The sequence below is a fragment of the Mauremys mutica genome, chromosome 1, assembly GCF_020497125.1.
Source record: "Mauremys mutica isolate MM-2020 ecotype Southern chromosome 1, ASM2049712v1, whole genome shotgun sequence".
Taxonomy (NCBI): Eukaryota; Metazoa; Chordata; order Testudines; family Geoemydidae; genus Mauremys; species Mauremys mutica.
The window spans coordinates 250,507,725-250,524,401 of record NC_059072.1 but is presented as its reverse complement, the minus strand read 5'-3'; the positions used below and the strand labels follow the sequence as shown (position 1 = coordinate 250,524,401).

Below are 16,677 nucleotides of genomic sequence, written 5' to 3'. Positions count from 1 at the left end.
TGGGAGAACTGCTAACATTCTCAGTATAGATGCTGCCTTACGGGGAATCCCATCTACCTAAGATGCAAGGAGTTTCCTATGTTCCTGACTAAAGGTCATCTTTTTGCTTAATATTTGTTGCCTGAAGTTTGCTGTGATTTATATAAAACGTTTATTGTATTTCTACCAGTATGCTGAGATGTGTTGAAGACATGAACTATTGGTTATTGCAGATAAATTGTTAGACCCTCTCAACTCTGACTCTTTTTGGAAGGCACTCGGATACCATCGTGATAAGTGTGGGAAAAGTGGATAGCATTTAATTACCAAAGACTTCCGTCATCCAAGGAAGGTTTTTCTAAGTCACAGCATCTAGTTGATCAGTGCCCCAAGTAGAGAGGTTGATTACCTTCATTCAGCATTAAAGACATAACTGAAGACTAAATAATATATGGGCATTTGGTTTTATTGTTCCTCACTTGTTCATGTTTTAATTAAAATCTAAAATACTATTTTTTATAAATTGGCACAACTGAAGTTTCACTCTAGTTATTGTTCTTCTGTGACAGTCAAAGACAAAAGCTGTTGTTGGTGCTGATGCTGGGCATTTGTTTTAAAGGGACATTGTCAACTTTAAAAAAAATCAAACTTCTTTCTGGAATTTTTTTACCTGCTATTGTTACAAATGACCCTTAAGATCACGATGACAGAAAAAGATTTGTTTGTTCACATTGTGCCTTTGACAGCACTTTGTATAGTCATTTAACAGCGCAAACAGTGAAACTAAGTTCCACTGTTCTTTGTGTGGGTCTTTAACACTGCAGCAGGGGGAGAGGCAAATGAAAGCATTTGATCGTTAAAACTACTAACTCGACAAGGGCATATAGGCATGTATAGGTACCTCAAACTAGTTCTGACTTACTTTTTAAATCACCAGATTCCTAGTTGAGAAGGTGACTTTTTAAGAATCAGATTTGAAGAGCTACTCTTTCCTTTTGGTTTTCAAAGATGTTCTAGAACCTCACACTTTTTGTGGCCTGTTGGCTACAGGTAAAGCTTGTGGGTGCACCAGTTACAGAACCTCATTGATGCATGTGAGCATTAAAACACCTTATATAACGCTTTCCTTTTAAGGTGGAATCTTTTGCTTTTCAGCACAATTCTGATTTGAGAAGTTCATTGGGTTTTCCCACACAGGGCCTTGTAATACTATTCTATTGTAACTCCTAAGGAGAACTTGCGCTTTGGGGGTATTTTGGCTGTTCTTAAACAAAGGTGTTGTCTAAATACACAAGTTGCACCATTTCAACTAAAGCTGTTCTAAAAAACAACCCCCCCCCCAAAACTGTCTAGTTTAAATGATGCAAATCCTGTTCTGTAGAAACTTAAATTGATTACACCAGGCTTGTACTGATTCGAAAAATGATTTTGGTTAATCAGGTGCAACTTTTGTGTGAAGTCTAAGTTTGCATTTAATTTAGCTGCTCTTTTTAAAATCAGCTTGATAGGTTTATAACTTTTAATCATTTACACTTATTTAATTCTTTGAAAGACTCTCCTGTATGCATGTGAAGAAACCTGGGGCATCTGAAATGACATGCCCTTTCAGTTTTCATAATGTCTGTTTTAATAATCACCATAAATTACTAAAATTAATTTCCCAAAGTGACCCATAGATAGTAAACATGTAAACTCTAGCCTAAGCCCTTTTCCCAGAGTTGACGGCCTAGATTTCCTGCCTTATGACCAATCTGTCTCTAGTTTGTTCTGGCTGGTGATCCACTTCCATCTTTCATGTTCAGGGTACCCAGCCAAGTTCCCACACCTGCTAAGAGTGAGTCAACAGCAAACACCTGCCATTCTTTTGGATAGCTCTTTCACTGTTGGTCTTTTATCACTCTTACTTGGGTACTTCAGTGCTTGCATATACATGAGCATGCACACTTTAATGTTGCATCTGCTTATTGTACCACAATTACCATCTTACCATATTGCGTAGTTGACGTGCAATGTCGAGCTTGTCATATAAGAGCATGACAAATGCAGAGTGTTTGCTGCATTTGTAATATGCACTCCTGTGACTACAGTCTAGGTCCAGCTTGCAGTCATGGAAAACGAGCATCTTAGGGAAAGGATAGAAACATGTTTAAATACTGAAACGCTTGAAAGAGGGAAAACAGAGCTAGAGAGGCAGCCATATTTGTCTTACGATGCTGAGATTGTGGGCATGTTTGGTCACTTGCATTACAGTATGAGTGCTTTTACCCTTTCCCCTCCAAAATGGTTCAGTTGCCTGCATCTTTAAAAGTTTTGGAGAGGGCCTGGAGCTGGCTGCTTTCCTATCCATCTGATCTGATAAGGCAACCATCTGTCCCATGGCAAATACTCCATCACCCTTCTACCTGCTAGCCCTGGCCTTGCTAAGTCCTTTGCATAATATTGTCACTGTCCGTCTGCAAAAGAAGCAGCACTCTACATTGTACCCAGGTGCTGAAACATTCCCTCTTCTATGGCAAGTGAAGCAGTTGATAGGACAGACCATTCAGGGCTGTGTTTCTTCTTCCGGTCCACATTTTCCCGTGGTGCTGCAGCAGCTAACAACTGGAGAAAAAGACTCAGAGAGGAAGGGATTAAAAATGAAGGAGACATTGCTTTCCCAGACCCATCTCTGTGTATGCTTCTGTTGCACTTGTTTTCTGTCTGGAATGAGCTTGAGTAATTGAAAGGAGTTTTTTGATTCTTGCATATGGTTACTTTTTTGTTAGCATTTATATAACAGTTATGGATAAGTATCAGCTCAAATATATCTTCATTCACTCATGCCAAGGAAGGAATGTTCACTCTTAATGGCCCACTGTTCTAAACATCAATGTACCATTATAATGTTAAACTTGTACTAGCTGTTACATGTAGGAAATCCCAGTGAGGTCTTTTCAGAAACATACACATTGGTCATCCAATAGAATATAATTCAGTAGTAATAACGTTTATCTGGATGACAAAAATGCCTTTTAAAAATGTCATTGTGGCAGATAATTCACTAAAATATCACAAAGTAATCTTAGTATGAAATGGCAAAAACAGTCTTTGGGCTGTAAGGGTTGAGGGGAGATTATGTATCTAAAGCCCTGATAATAGGGGTCTTGCAAATCCTCTCAAAATTTGGGACCTGTCTGCCACAAAAATAAGAATCAGCAAAATCATTGTGATTTAATTAAACTTGGCTTAAAATAATTATGTATATTAAATACCCTGATCATTTTTAACGTAGTGTTTTTAAAGTAGTAAGTGAAACTTAAACCTTATACCTATTTCCCCTCTGAATTTTTTCCTGCACCGTGGAAATGCACTAACTTGTTGCAGGGTTGTTTTTGGAATTGTTTTGTGTGTCAGAAATAAAAGCATGTATATTTCCCTAACATTTTATATTTGTGATTAATAAACAATTTATAGTACAGTAGCTCCCAGAGGAAATTATCAGAACAAGGGATCCTTTTGTGTGGCTGTCATGGAAAAAATAAGAGTATCCCATTTCTAGAGGGCTTGTGGTTTTAAGAAGAGCACTTTGTAGCTCAAAAGCTTTTCTCTCTCACCAACAGAAGTTGGTCCAATAAAATATGCTGCCTCACTCACTTTGTCCCTCATTTTGACATTGTCTCTTTCAACCTCAGCTAGCAGATTTTATATTCTGGCCTTTTAGTTTGTAAGCTTGTTTGACATCAGTCATGCAGTGGTAGAACAAAATTAGCTATGCAACTTATACTCTTTAAACAGGTAGCTATATTTAAATGAGACCTTTTATCCATTAGTATGGCAGTAAAATGGCTATTTCTATACTAGAGTTGTTGAGCTTGAGTTGGTAATTTGACATGACTGCCATACAGAGTCATACCAATGGTCCATCTAGTCTAGGAGCCTGTCTTCCGACAGTAGCCAGTGCCTGATGCTTCAGAGGGAATGAACAGAACAAGACAATTGTTGACTGATCCATCACTCATTGCTAAGCACCAGCTTCTGGCAATCAGAGGTTTAGGGACATGCAGAGCATAGGATTGCATCTCTGACCATCTTGGCTAATAGGTCCATCAATGGCTATCTTCCATTAACTTACCTATTTTTTTTTAAATACAGTTATGCTTTTTGCCTTCACAACATCCCCTGGCAATGAGTTCCACAGGTTGACTGTGTTGTGTGAAGAAGTACTTTCCTATGTTTGTTTCAAAACTGCTGCCTGTTAGTTTCATTGAGTGACCCCTGGACCCTGTGAAACATTGCCTATGATCAGACTTCCAGTGTGAGGTGCCTGTGAAGCACAGCAGTACTATGGATTGAAAAGGGATTGTGAACTGGCTAAGTTTGCATCTTTGCCATTTTTTTGAAGGGAAAGGGTGGTGAAATGGGTGTGTGCCGTCTTTTGTTGCTTATGACATATGAAGAATGCTTAGAAAAGTGTGTTCTACTTTTTTTATTTTAATTGAAAATGAGGGTTTGTCTACCCTATTTTTGCTTGAAGATTCAGTGGATAACTAAGTCAGTGATGTTGCAGATGTCATGGAAGTTAAACCCGAATGAGTGGGGATGAGATTTATTCACTGTGCAAAGAGTGCATTTTATTTTGAAGTGGTGTTTTTTGCTATCACCTGTCTCGTATAAACACCCGACTAAACAATTTAAAGAAGAGCCTTGTTAGAGCTTTAACATTGTTACCCTACAGGTAAAGATTGACAGCTTTACATCATAGCATCACACTGTTAGATCATGAGCAAAACAGGGAGCAGACTGGATCCTTCTGATGTTTTCAGGTTTAAAAACAAGCAGGTTTTTAAAAAAATTAAGCTTTGCTTTACACATCATGAAGAAGCAAAAAAGGCATGGCACCCTTTTTGTTTTAACTCTTCTTAAATAACCTTTAAATGTTTTCTTAGGTGTCCTTGTAGGAAATCTGTTTTTTTCGTGTCCAAATTGAACTCTTCCAATTTAATTTTGGCATCCTCTGGTACACAGAGTCTCTTTTTTTTAAACAAGAAAAGGATACAGGGTGGTCTGGACATACTATGGTGAGACACACTAGAAAAATATCTTTCTGCTCTCTGTGCTACATTACGAATAGCATGTTAACCTGATTTTGTTGACTCATTCATGTTGGGTTTCACAGGCATCTTCAGTTAAGGCTCAACATTCTTTGTTTTATTGCTAACAAACCATTTTTTCCATCAGCTGCAGTCTTCAAACTCTTGTTTCATTCAGTGAAACCTGTAACCTTATTAGGCAACATCTTGTCTTCAGAGATCACCCAACGTATCCTTGTTCCATTTCTGTGGGAAAATCACTTGCCTCTATTAAGAACCAGTCTATGTTGGTCCCTTGAATGGTCATGTATGACAGATTTTGCTGTATTGCACAGCTAGTTATAGGTTCCCTTCAGTTCCTTTGACTTGTGCTTCTATTATACTTTCTCTCCTGAGCTGGAAATTCTCTTACAATTTCTGAAATGAATAGGTACCGACTTCTCTGATATAGAAGGATTCTCTGATATAGAGGGATTCCAATACCCATCACAAAAAAACTATGAATATGTATGGGCTGTGTGTAATCCAGTTGCATCACTTTCACTCTTCACTATTCAGAACCTTGGTCATATAGCCTATCAGGCCACTAACAGGAAACCTAAGATGAACAGAAGCATGCATGCATTTCTAATCGATATAAGTCTCTTGACCCACCTTACCAGAAACAACTAACATTGCATGTTTTGGAAATGGGGTTTATAAAGGATTGTACTGTCCCATCTGAAGTGCACTTCCTAGGTACAATAAGGAAGATTAATGTAATTTTGACCTTGCTCTTCTGCAGCTATTGTGCATTGGCTATGCAGTGCTGGCAGAAGTAAAATGTTTTACTTGTAGGCTATGCATTCTGCAAACACACCAGGAGCATCTATACATCTGTGTTAACAAGTGCTAACAGTGTTGCTATGATTAAAAATCTTAATCTGTTTAATTCTAAGTTTATTTTGCTGTGTTTTTACTATGGATTTGCATGTATGATCTCTGTAGATAACGTGTTAAGAACTAGGGTTTGAAGTTAGGAGACACAGATACGGAAGGTGAAGAGTTTGATAATAAGGCATTCATTTCAGTGGTAGCTTCCTGTAGCCCTGCTGTTTTTTTCATTTAGTTTATTATATTGGGATTTTTTTTCTCCATTATCTCACAGTGGACCAGATCTATCATCTAGCATCTCCTGCTTCCCCTCCAAATTACATGTATAATCCTATCAAGACATTAAAGACCAATACTATTGGGACATTAAACATGTTAGGTGAGTTGAAATCTTTTTTTTCTTCTTCTTACTGTATTCATTTTGCTTGAAATACTCAGAACTGCTAACAACTGTTGGGTTCACAATTGTGTTCCACTTAAGCTTTAAGGCCCAGTTACACCAATATACTTAAGCAGAGGCTTAATGAAAGGCACATGAGTAGTTCCATTAAAGTCGATTATGAAAAATTAAAGGGACTATTTGTATTTTTTAGAGCGACGCACATGTTTAAGTACCTGGCTGAATCTGGAGCACAGCCATCTGCACTGAGGTGATTCTGTCTATTGTACCATGTAAGACTGAATTCATTAGCCCAGTTTGTTTATTAGCAAGCTAGCAAGAAAGTACAACTTGCTGTTCCACTAAAATTTTAAATTCAGTATTTAAATGAGTGTAAAATCTGCAAACAGAACTCTCCCTAGTATTGAAAGAAAGTGGTTTTAGGGTAAAAAAGGTATGCTTTTTTCCCCTTCATTCTATGTCTCAGAATAACTCATATATTTGTTCATGTTGGATTAAAAACAGAATTGGAAAGGAAGAGCTAATATTTTCCTAACGTAAACACAAATATTGACAGCTATTCTAAGACCAAGAAAGAGCCTTCTTATCTGGCACAAGGGAAGGAAGAGTTCAGCAAGGGATGAGAAGAAGGGGGAATGAGTCAAAAATCAAAGAAAAAAATTAATTTTCCTTGAAAGACCCATTTTCTTCTAGGATGTTTACCTCTTCATGTGAACATTTCAGTATTTCAGCTGAGACCATTTACAAACAGCATGAAAATCTTGAGTATAGGAGCCAGCCAGAGTACAAGAGTTTCCATAGTCATGGCCCAATTATTGAGTAATATCTATGAAGCAATTATGCAGATCAAGCACACAATCAGAGTGCAACTTTGGGGGAAAGACTGCTGTTGTGTCTCAGTGACTAGGGAGCATCCCTGTGTTCAGAGTGACAGCTGACTCCAGTAAAATGAGTGTTAAAGTATGTAGAATTGCAATAACTCCATAAGAAGCAGCAAAGAGTCCCGTGGCACCTTATAGACTAACAGACATTTTGCAGCATGAGCTTTCGTGGGTGAATACCCACTTCGTCGGATGCACGAATTCGATATTCACCCACGAAAGCTCATGCTGCAAAACGTCTGTTAGTCTATAAGGTGCCACAGGACTCTTTGCTGCTTCTACAGAACCAGACTAACACGGCTACCCCTCTGATAAATAACTCCATAGTATTGGTACCTCCCATTGTGGAGATCTCTTCCCCTCGGCCAATTCTGAGAGTCCTATGCTGCTGCTGAGGTCATATACAGTGTCAGGGACAAATTCTCAGCTATATTAATTTGTATTTAGTGCAGCTGAGAGTCAGGGGGTATGGAGGCAGCAAAGTGGCTTCCAGCCTCTCTTGTTATCCAGCCCTTTATGTCCTAATCTCGATTCAGTTGTCACTGCTTTAGCAGTTGTCACTGGTTGCCAATGGCCCCTGGGATTTTTTTGAAGTAGTGGGTATTTGCTGAGACATGGGGACCCTCTGGCCCCACTTCTTTTCCCCAACCAGGAAATGCTGCACTGGGCACAGTTCAGGAAAGAAGATGACTTAAAAGCTACTGTCTCAGTTCTGTGCCATCAAATTGTCCCCCGAGCCAGGGAAAAATTTCTATCACTAGCTCTGCCATCTTGAGGGTCAGTGTGCCAGCAGAGCAGTGCAAAGCCTTCCTTACGCTGGGCAGAATCAGGCCCACTACGTTCAGTTTCAAGAGGAGCTACAAAGGTCTAATGAACTTACATGGGGAATATGACACACTTTTCTCCTAAACTACATAGCTCCACTTAGCTCCCACCCAGCTTCCTATTAACGTTTCTAACTCTTGTGGTTCACAAGATATCAGACCTTAAAACAGTAGCTATTCCTTCAGGCTAGTAGTACTTTTCTGGCCCCAATCCCAGACTTAATATAGAAAATTTTTAATAGGAGGGTGATTATCCATTAGAACAATGTACCAAGGGCTCTGGTAGATTCTCCATCACTGTCAATTTTTAAATCAAGACTGGCTGTTGTCCCAAAATATATTCTTTAGTTCAAACAGGAGTTAATTCAGGGAAGTCCTATGGCCTTGTGTTATGCAGGAGGTCAGAGTAGATGATCACAATTGTCCCTTGTGATCTGTGGGGAAAAAAGTCCTTCACTTTAGTTCAGTGTAACTTTCAATCCATGAAATAAGTGTACGTAAGATCTGACAATCAGCCAGCTGTGTGGTATGAGTAGCTGCAGAAAAGCTCAGTCGTGTTCCTTCCAGCTTGAAGTTGGGTATTGGAGACTTGGAGGAAGAGAGGCTAGATCTGAAAAAAACTGATTAGGAAAGCCCTGAATTCCTTCTTCCTTAGACAAAGTGGGGTCTAAATAAAGCAATGAACATAACTGAAAGTCTTTTGTATTCGCTAAAATTCACTATTTCCTTTTTCTCAATGTTTAGGATTAGCAAAACGTGTTGGAGCACGGCTTCTGCTGGCCTCCACCTCTGAGGTGTATGGAGGTAAGACATGAGCATAGCTAGAGTATCTATGGTGTGACTGATCAAGGAAGATTTACAATAACTTCTGTGGATGGTGTGTGGCAGCATGAAGTATTTGCATAGTTGTCATACTTGGACTTGTTAGCTTTCATCTTAATGTTTAAAATGTAGATGGTAATCTTCACTTTAAGGCCCCTTTGCACTGCCAGAGTGGAATAAAGCAACCCAAGTGTAAATGAAAATCAGGCCCTAAATGCTGTGTGTAAGAGTTGACCTATAAGAGAATGTTAGCATTCTTTGTAATAAAGGGGTCTTAGTGGAAGTTTCTACATGTTCAACTCGTAGACTCCAGAGGCCATAGTGGAAATGCATTGGAGGAAAACAGGCAGCAGGTTTGACTCTTGTTCCCCGGACTGTTTGGAAACTGGATTATGATGATGATTAAGCAGAAGCAATGGTGTGTGTTCAGTGCTGAACAAGCCACACGCCCTGCTCTATAACAGCATACAAAGAAAAGGTCTGTCTCCATTGGAAAATGACCTACTGACAACATGACTATCAGCAATGAGCCCTGGCTACTTCCTGCCTTCCCCTCTTTAAATCATGTCGAGAATTATTTAACTAGTGCAGATGCTGCAAAATGCTCTTTGGTTTCATCAGGGACCATGATTGGCCTTGCTAGTGCCAGATAAACTTTCTAAAAATTTCCCTGTGTTGTGAACACCAGTTCTACTCCGCTAGTAGGAGCATTAGTATAGTATAGTATACAACTATTAGTATAGTATAGGTTACCAGTTACTACAGGCATTTTCAGCACTGAGCTGATCTAACTAACACAACAAGCAGCATGATGTTGCTAATAGCTGAGCACTTTAAAGACCTTTTCATTAAAAATTTCCTAACGTCTCCCCTCTTCCTCTAGACGGAAAGAATGAGATGTGCTCTTTTTACTCCCCTCATGTTTACTTTTTGGATGGAATAACTTTAGGCAGGCAGGTGCACCACAAATATCACGAGCAAGAACTCCACCAATGATGAGGCAGTCACTGAAAATGGCATGACTGTGTCTCATCTCACATTCTTGCCTCCCTATTTCTGTTATGCAAGAGTCAATTCCTACACGGGGAAAGCATTGGGCTAAGAGACACTTCCTAACTGAACAGGAAACCATATTCTCTCTTCCAGAAGATGGAACATTGCTAAAGGCAGACCAAGCATACCAGTTCTGGAGCAGCATCTCTCCCCAGCAATCTGATTGCTGCAGGGGAAAACTAAAAGAAACACAGATTGTCAGACTTTGTTATGTATAAAATCCAGTCAGGCAAAGGGATCTACCGTCTTCATATAGTAGGTTTAACTAAATGGAAAAGAGTTATTGTTTTTGAGTTCTTGGCAGGATAAACCTCTTGAAAATGTCCTTTAGCTGTTTCTACTTCCTACAGAGGTTCTCAAACTGTGCTCTGCAGGGTGCTTCCAGGTGACTGGCAGAGTTGCTTCTGTCAGAGTATTTAAGCATCTGCATGAATTAAAGCTGCACTGTAACTTGAACACAGTCCGGGACCTCCTTAGGGTTTCCACAGGCTTTTATGATCAACTAAAATATCTGGTGTCTTTTCACTGTCACATGTTTCATTTGGCATGAATTTAACCATGATAGAATCGGAGAACAGCTTAAAAATTAGAGTGGTAGCAAACATACAGGGGAACAGAACTAAAACTCAGTGACCTAGAAAAAGTAGAGCAGTGGGCCAGCCGGATAACAATAGGAATTTGGTAATATATGGAAACTTCAAACCCAGAGAGGAGGAAAACACAGCACAGATAAAATGGCTGTTGTAATAAAACGATGGTATCGTGTCTGTTTTATCCTGCCCTAATGATAATTTTTCTTTATGAAGTCAAGCTCTATTGTTGAAGCAGGGATGGTGTGGAACTGGGCTTGGACCTTGAGAAGGGAGGAGAGGAGAAAGTAATCCATGCTGTGGTCTCAATTTTAAAAGCAATGAAATGACTTAGGACCACAAGTTTGATTGACTTTCAATGGGGCATTTTCTCATAAGTCACTTGGATACTTTTGAAAATCCTGTCTTAGTCTATAATACGCAAAGATTCGTGAACCATTGTCTTTTGATCAGGGCTTTGGAGCTGTGCTCCGGCTCCACTCCAGCTCCAGGCAAAAACCTGCTGCTCCGGGCTCCGCTCCAAAGCCCTGCTTTTGATGTGTTCTGTGAATTATGGCTGAGTATATTTGCCATCAGTATTTGCCTTCAGGGAGGTTATGAAAAAAAATTAAATTTCCCATGAGAGTTGGCCATAGAGGACAGTTTTAATCAGTTAAAACCTTAGTTTGGGACTATAAATGCAATGCAAAAAGTTACAGCATGACAAAGGCAAAGCTGTATGTAGCTCCTGGCAGAGGAGGCATTCTAATTATAAGCCATTATTTGGTGGTGTCTTAATATTTTTTTAAAAAGGAAAGTTTGAAATCCAGGCCACAAACGGGGAGGGGAGGGGAATACCCTCCTATGAGCAGTGTCAGTGCAACTATTTATTTCAGTATATGTGACGTCCCAGAACATGGTTTTCTTGAATGCTTACTGCAAATCTGGAACTGACCAGATTTCTTCCAAGGAGCTACGGTTCAGTCTCACTGTCTGCCAGCCAGCTCTAGAGAGGAATGATTAATACCATTTGAACACTAACTTTCAAATATTACTAACATTCATTTTTAAATTGAATAAATCTTGGCTGAAAAAGTAACCTCTGTGCCACTTGCTGTCCTCAGAGTATCAGGCTCAGAGAAGGACAAGGCACGCGCACCATTTTTGTTTGTGGGGCTGTTCCCCACCTTCACCAAACCAGATTCTTTATGGCCTATCTAGATCTCCACCTTCTCGTTATTTAAAATGAATGAATTGGATATTGGTCTGTAAAACTCTTAGGACCATTTATATTAGACAGTAAAAGCCTCAGGGTCTGTGCTGGTCTCTGCTCGAGGGGGGCTCTTTTGATCCAGAGCAGTAGCGTCCAGAAAGCAATAAGCCTTGGACAGAACTGTCACTGTCAGTGTCTGCATACGTAAACAAGCATATTACCTATCCAGGTGAAATTGTTTCCACTTTCCGTCATGCTGCTCTATCGGGGTTATACGAATCTGGAGAGAACTGGGCGCAACTGATGATCGTGTTGTGATCTGTTTGTACTTGCAGATCAGAATAAGAATTGTGATCCGTAACATTCCTGTTTTTCTTCCTGGGTTATACCTCTTACTGCTGAGCAGTGCTAAGGATTCATGGGTAACTTTTCACGGGTCACCAAAGAAATTAGGGGAAGGCAATCTAAAGTGTGTGTTTAATATTCAGTATAAATAGTATCAGTAAAAAAGAAAAAGGTGCCTCCAGAGTGGGGGATACCTTTCATCCATGCAGGAATGCTAGAGAATTTACCACTGAGCATGCCAACAAGAATCTGTTTTTACGACTGTTAATTCAAGAGATGAATGGTTGCTTACTAGAAAAGGTTGTGGGGGGGGGGAGGAGGGGGCAGCAAAATCTTCATGGAACTTGTAAGTGGCATGGAGGAGATTCTGCCAATGTATTAAATATTCATTGGTGGTGGTAATGGTAATGACAGCGGTCTATTATATATGACTCAGCTGAATGGTTTTAATGTTTGTCCTGGCCTCCTCATAGTTGTATTTCAGCATGTATTGGAGGTGATGGGGAGGCAGGTATGACTCTCCCAGTAGCATGAAAGGGTTCTCTTTTCCCTTGTCACAGCTGTTGCTCAGCAACTCTTAAGAATGCTGCCACCATCAACCAATCTATTTGCACCTGGCCTACACCTCCAGGCGTATCATACCAGTGGGTCCCAGGGACACAGACAAGGCTGAAAGCGAGCCAGAGCAGCATGTTTGTAACTTTTTTTGTTAGGGGGATAGAGGGAAATTTAAACTAACTCTAGATAAAGCACCTTGCCCTTCCTTACGCTCAGCTGCCTCTACTTTGTCTACTCAGATTCATCTTGGCTGAAAAAGTAACTTCTCTGTGCCACTTGCTGGTCCCAGAGTTTCAGGCTGAGAGAAGAACAAGGCGCGCACACACAGTTTTTGTTTGCGGGGCTGCCTCACACCTTCACCAAACCAGATTATTTATGGCATGTCTAGATTTCCAGCTCCTGCCTCCTTTTCCCCCCAGCTCTTTTTTGAATGCCAAGATGTCTTAGCTCCTTTTGCAAACTAAATAGAAATTGCCAATGAACTCTAAATAACCTATAATCTCTCTCTTCAATTATCTTAGATCAGAATCTTGGTTTTGCATCTAGAGTTATTCCATCTTTAAGGTCCATTTCCAGACAAACATTCAACTCAGCCTGCCATGAGTAATGGCTCTTACGAGGAGACGCATCCATCGATGTTGCTTTGTTTAATATGATCAATTTGGGGATTTTATAGATTCTCAGATTGTCCTTACAGTTATCCCTTTGGGATTCTATTTGATGAATCTATTGGAGTGGAAGATGTTGGAGTTTAATATTTAAAAATTAGATAATTTGAAGAAAAATTGATTAACACTGTACATACTAAAACAAGCTCTATCAAAAGAGCCGTATATAAAAGGAGTTTCATTCCCTCTTCCTGTTACTAGAAAGAGAAAGTCATTCAAGTGTTGTTTCTCTCCATAGATCCTGAGGTTCACCCTCAGAATGAAGATTACTGGGGCCATGTGAACCCCATTGGACCTAGGGCCTGCTACGATGAAGGCAAGAGAGTTGCGGAAACAATGTGCTATGCCTACATGAAGCAGGTATTTGGCTGTCAAATTCAATGGCCTTGCTCTACTTGCTGAGAACAAATGCAGAACAAAACTGGAATGAATAAATGTATATGTTAGAGGTGGAGGGAGGTAGAGGATGTCTTGAGTAAGGGAATTCTTGCAATTGCAAAATCTGTTTTCTTTAACAAGGACGTTTTATTGCTCCCATCTTTTGTTGTGATTCAAGTGAGCAACGCTCTCCAAGAAAGTGCTTTGCCGATCAGGACCTTAATGATTATCTTGGAGCAGTGCAAAGGCAAAATAACTCTCCAAATGCATGTACTGTATAATGGTCAGATGTGTCAGTCTCTTGATATAACTGATATAAAAACACATGAAGTCAGTATTAAGGTTTTGTCTTAGAGTGCCAGTTTGGTGAAGTTGGGGTACATACCGCTTTTGGGTATCTGTTGGAGCTAGAAGTGAAAGCCTTATGGAGGCACAGATGAAAAGCGTTATATAATAGCTAGGTATTGTAATGGAGTTTGTTATTGACAGCGTTATAGGCAATGTAAAGGTGGAAAGAATGCACAGGCTTTTTCCCTTTCTTTAACTTCCATCTTTTGTTTGTTTCCATATTTTTAAGGTTTTGGCTTGATGGGGTCTGACCTTCACAGATCAACTGTCACTAAATATCATCTTTGTTTCTAATACATATTCAAGTATTTAATTCTCCCTATCCTTCATATGGTGTTTTAAACTGTAAACTTTGGGACATATACTGTCTTTCTCTGTTTGCACAAGGGAGTCTTGGTTGCCATCTTGGCCCCTGGGAGTTAATATAATATTAATATTAAATACCAATTTGGTGCTTTGTTTCTGGGTAACAGATGGTGGCAGCTAACACTTACCTTCTGGTAGCCCAAAGGAATCTGTAAAAAGGCACTCTTGTATGCACTGATTTTTCCCTGCCTTATCACTGCCCCAGCATCCTCAATTTAAAATGCCATTTGATATTGCACAAAAGCAAGAATTTGGTAACTGAGTAGGTGAGCATGAGATCTCACATGATGGTATGTTCTCAGAGGAAAAACAGATGCTGCTCTGTACACATGGTTTCTTTACTGTTGCACCTTACTCATTGGAAGTTTTTCTGAGCGTTTTATATGGTTTAGGATTGTGTGAAGGCGACTTTTGTTTTAGAGCACGTTAAATAAAGTTCACAATGAGATAAAATGAGCTCTCAGCCCTGCAATGACTGTGCCTACTGTTGTGACTGTTATTCTTGCACAGAGGTGATTCACCTTTGTAGTAATTTTTAAATGTTTTCTGCTCTTTTTGTAATGGGTCAGGAGAAACACGTATTGGTTAAACTCAAAAATATAAACAGACATGCTGCTGGTGTGTTAAAAATGTTTGTAACTGCACTGGAGTACCTGCAGATATTCAAACCATGCAGAGTCAAACTCTTAAGCACAGTCACGTGCAGATAGGTATGTCTTACTGTTTAAAATCATATGTTCAAATGTGCCATTCTAATAAAAACTGCACATTTGTAATGTGTCCAATCAGTTTTTTAATGTCTGTTTATAACTTCTTGGTATCCCTACTTAACAGCAGTAATATTAGGCTCTAATTTATGAGGTTCCGTGACATCGGCACTTCCCAGAATCTCAGCAAGCATGTTTTTTATCCACTACTCAGGGCAGGAGAAAAATATCCTTCCTGGCTTTTTTCTGCTACATGTACACTAGAATGCATTGTTCACTTCCTGGTTTTGTTTGGAAATTGCCACTCGGCCTGCGCTCAGTCTCGTGAATTATGATGGGAACTGTGAGGTTGTGTAGGACTCCCCACAATTATAGGAAGCGAGGTGTGGGCAGTCATGCCTAATGGTAAGTCAGGCGCTGGAGCCGAAGTCCAGAATCAAGCCAGGGCTCAGAGATAGGGTCAGGTGCCAAGCCAAAGGTCAGAGCTGGAGGCAGAGTCACAAGTCAAGCCGGAATCAGCATCGGGTAGGTCATAGGAGCAGGAACTTGGAGCAAAGCAGGAACTGGGAACAGATGAGTGTCTGGGGTAAGGAAGGTAGGAGTCAGGCCGTGTAGGCAGGGTCTGTAGTAGCAGCTAGCTCGGGATTTACCTAGTTGCTTGGATCAACTTTTTGTGCCTCTTTCTGGTTTAAGTACTGGGTCCCAGCCAATCAGTGGGGCTGGATGTCTCCCCCAATCAGGAGCTTCATGTAGGGTGACCAGACAGCAAGTGAGAAAAATCGGGACTGGGGGTGAGAGGGTACTAGGAGCCTATATAAGAGAGAGACCCAAAAATCAGGACTGTCCCTATAAAATCGAGACATCTGGTCACCCTAGCTTCATGTGTGGGGCCCTTTGTGAGCTAGAGGCTTTGCTAGCCCCCTTCTTCTCTGGTTTGGGTGAGCTTCTGTGTGGCAGCCACAGCCTGAGCACTGCCTACAGACCTATGGGCCTGGATTCGAGCCCTGCCATCTCTCACACTAATATGATTATGCACATCCCAACTACACCAGTTTAAGTTGAAAACTGTTCAGAATTTGTTTTCCATTTCCCCAAATAATGTGAATCAAATATTTTCTTCTCTACTGTTGTGAAACTATATAAAATCATTGTTTTATTAATGTAAACTAGATTAAATACTTAGTTTTACACTTTCCTTGACACTGTTTGAAAGATGTAGTGTGGTTAGGATCTGATTTCTTCTTTTTACAATTAAAAAATAAACTCTACTGCTTGGTGACCTGAAGTCTTGTTTCAGACCTTAATGATCTAGAAATTCACAATCTTCCTTTTTAAACCCACATTTTCATACCAATTATATTGTCCTTTCTACTTGTGATTCTGTTTAATTGGCGGAGCAGTATTACTTGTGGGTGCCAGATTAAAACACTATAGTTTCACAAGTGCAGTGCTAATAAGTAATCATCCAGTCTTACCTTATTTTATGTGAAGTGATAGCTTCCAAATTGTCTCAGGATACCTCCATTCTCTAATTAGACATCACAATTTCTATATTCCTAACTTCCCTACAAATATATTGGAAGAGATTGGATGTAGTGATTATCTTATCAAGATATTTAGGATT

The 16,677-nt window shown here is 39.9% G+C and overlaps 1 protein-coding gene across 1 annotated transcript in view; it reads left to right on the top strand.

Moving 5' to 3' along the window:
• The window catches only part of UXS1 (UDP-glucuronate decarboxylase 1), an 87,533-nt gene that overhangs the window by 41,096 nt on the left and 29,760 nt on the right, over window positions 1-16,677 (top strand). The window contains exons 7-9 of the mRNA XM_045006683.1: window positions 6,196-6,300; window positions 8,771-8,830; window positions 13,493-13,614. Of these exons, the coding sequence (XP_044862618.1) occupies window positions 6,196-6,300; window positions 8,771-8,830; window positions 13,493-13,614 (287 nt within the window). The remainder of the gene's footprint in view (window positions 1-6,195; window positions 6,301-8,770; window positions 8,831-13,492; window positions 13,615-16,677) is intronic.